The 2,500-nt window shown below is 33.6% G+C and overlaps 1 protein-coding gene across 4 annotated transcripts in view; it reads left to right on the forward strand.

Moving 5' to 3' along the window:
* The first annotated feature begins 1,390 nt into the window (after positions 1–1,390).
* Positions 1,391–2,500, forward strand: part of LOC117917505 (delta(7)-sterol-C5(6)-desaturase-like) — a 7,326-nt gene continuing 6,216 nt past the window's right edge. For 2 of the 4 annotated variants that reach the window (XM_034833819.1, XM_034833825.1), the window contains exons 1-2: positions 1,391–1,740; positions 2,078–2,173. In XM_034833819.1, the coding sequence (XP_034689710.1) occupies positions 1,662–1,740; positions 2,078–2,173 (175 nt within the window). In that variant the 5' untranslated portion in view covers positions 1,391–1,661. Of the gene's footprint in view, positions 1,741–2,077; positions 2,174–2,295 lie in introns of all 4 variants that reach the window. The other 2 variants (XR_004651700.1, XR_004651701.1) reach the window with 2 other exon arrangements.

Genomic DNA, 2,500 nt, shown 5'->3' on the forward strand with positions numbered 1-2,500 from the left:
TGCAGTCCTCACTTCCCAGTCTGCAAAGCATGCCATGGAGGGGAGAAATTTCCCTTCAGTATTTTACACCACAAGAAACTGAAGAATGGAAAAACAATATCCAAAAATGAAAGACCGAATGAATAAGATAATTAAATTTTACAGAAGAGCAAACAAGAACATGAATTCCAATATTGTGAAACTACAAAGAAAGGTTTATCATGAAGCAAACTCCAGTGAGAATTAAGATGAAAATCTGTAATTTGCAGAGTCACCAAAGAAAATGGTCTTATTTATGGTAATCTTCAAACTATTTATGCTATTCTCTGACCATGAACTCTTGGATATCAGATATCGGCTTATATGAAACACGTGTTGGTTCCTATACTGACTGAAAATCTTCTTCCAGAAAACCTATGATGTGGCGGACACTGGCCCATTGGAAAGGTAAAATACAGTCTGCTATAGCTAAATCTGGTACAAAGAAAAAAAAAAAAAACTAATCCATGGCACATTAACAATCAAGTCACGATCACCTTCTGGTGTGACAACCACTGAAGCAACGAGCATTGGACATAACCTGATTCAATCTAATGAAGCAAAATACATTAAAACTGACTCACTTAAGTAGAGAGAAGCTTAAAAGCAATCCCAATTGGACGCATTATTTGAGGCTGTACAGCAATAAACGTATATCTTAATTAAAGGAGTAATTTCCTGACCTCCCTCGAGTGGTTTCATCCATGGACCATTTTTGAATTTTCTTCATTTCATCAAAATTGGGGAATAATTTCTATTTAAATAATCATTCTTTTTTGGAAATCAATATATACACATTTCATATTTAAAATGTTGAAATAAGAAATCAATTTCATTCATCTTATTTGAATTATTTTTTCAGGATAAGAGTAAAATAAAAAAATCTATTTAAAACCTGAAATATTTTTAATCATTTTAATATTTTTAAATTAATTTTTGTCTAAAATTTTATTTTTAATCATTATATATATTTATATAATTATTTTTTAAATTATTTCTAAAAACGAGTGAAAACAACTAAAAAAATATTATTTATAAATTGTTCTTTTTATTATCAAATGTGTTTTTTTAAATTTTTTATTTAAAAAAATAAAAAATTGTTCTCAAAATAATTAATAAACAAGCGCAAAAATCTTTTTTTTTTTACAAAGGTATTGTATTCCTCTAGTGTCGTGATATTTACATTTCTATTTTCGTGGAATAAATCATGATAAAAGGCAGCTTGGCAAAGAAGAATTGAAAATTGAAAAGCAAAAAAACAAAGAGGAAGTTATTTTCCAAAAGGGCAATTAATTAAATATTATTTCAAATTTGTAATTAATTAATAATATTTGGTGATAATCGAAACTTAAAAAGTTAAAAGCGAATTTTACATAAAGCATCGGAAAGAGGGAAGGAAAATTCCGATATTGAGATCGGAAGAGCACAAGTGTGGAAGAGAATGATGGTCTCCATACCATATTTGAGCGTTCAAGCAGAGCGTCCAACACGTTCCAGGACTCGACGATTCCACCTTCAAATGTAAGGGCTTATAAATCTGCCATGCGAAAACCTGCTGCTTCTTCACCAATTTCCCAAACCCAATACGCCAAGATCTCGATTCTTGTTGGAGATCCCAATTGCACCACCTCTAGAGTTTCGATATGACCGGGCCCCATCAATCTTCTGGCGCTCACAGCATCAGGGATACCATCTGTAACGCCGCTTCGGGTGCTGCTGCAGGTGCGTTCACTTTTAGTTGTGTGTGTTCTTTTTTTTGGTTTCGATTTCGAGCTATTTTGTGATATGTTTTGTGGGTTCAGCTGGGGGTTGATTAAATTTATGCGAGAATGTGAAATTTACCCTCCTTTTGGTTCCTCAGAAAGTATTTTCCATTCTTTTTCCTTGCTTGGTTACATTGTATCATCGATTTCATTCCGTGAATTGTGAAAAATTGGGGTGATTTTAATTCATTTGATGAACTGAGTGAAATTTGTCTTGTTTAGCATGTGAAATTGAAGCCTTAACGGGAACGCAGTTGATGATCTAACTTCACAAGTGTGATTTGTTTGCCTTGTAGGTGCAATTGCTGCCACTTTTGTCTGCCCGTTGGATGTGATCAAAACAAGATTACAGGTCCATGGCCTACCTGAAGTTCGGCATTCTGGCGTCCGAGGTAAGCTGTAATTTGTATTTTGCCTGGATTTTGTTATTGAGTGGTAATAGGATGTTCTATTTAGCTTTGGATATTAAGAAGCCTTTCATGAATTCATTTTTCTGAAAGGCTTTTGGTTGAAGTTACTTGTACAGGTTTGGAATTGGACTCTTGACCAAGTATATGAATTTTATGCCAATGAACGTGGAAGAATTGGGTATGGGAGCTTGGTTTCCAATAATCAGCAGTGTCCTGCTTATTCAGAGATGCATTTTTGTGATTTTGAATGGATTCAGTTCTTGAAAAAGGGGGGAAAACATTAACAAAGATGAAAGACGCAGTGACAAT

Source organism: Vitis riparia, chromosome 1 (genome assembly GCF_004353265.1).
Source record: "Vitis riparia cultivar Riparia Gloire de Montpellier isolate 1030 chromosome 1, EGFV_Vit.rip_1.0, whole genome shotgun sequence".
NCBI classification, from domain to species: domain Eukaryota; kingdom Viridiplantae; phylum Streptophyta; class Magnoliopsida; order Vitales; family Vitaceae; genus Vitis; species Vitis riparia.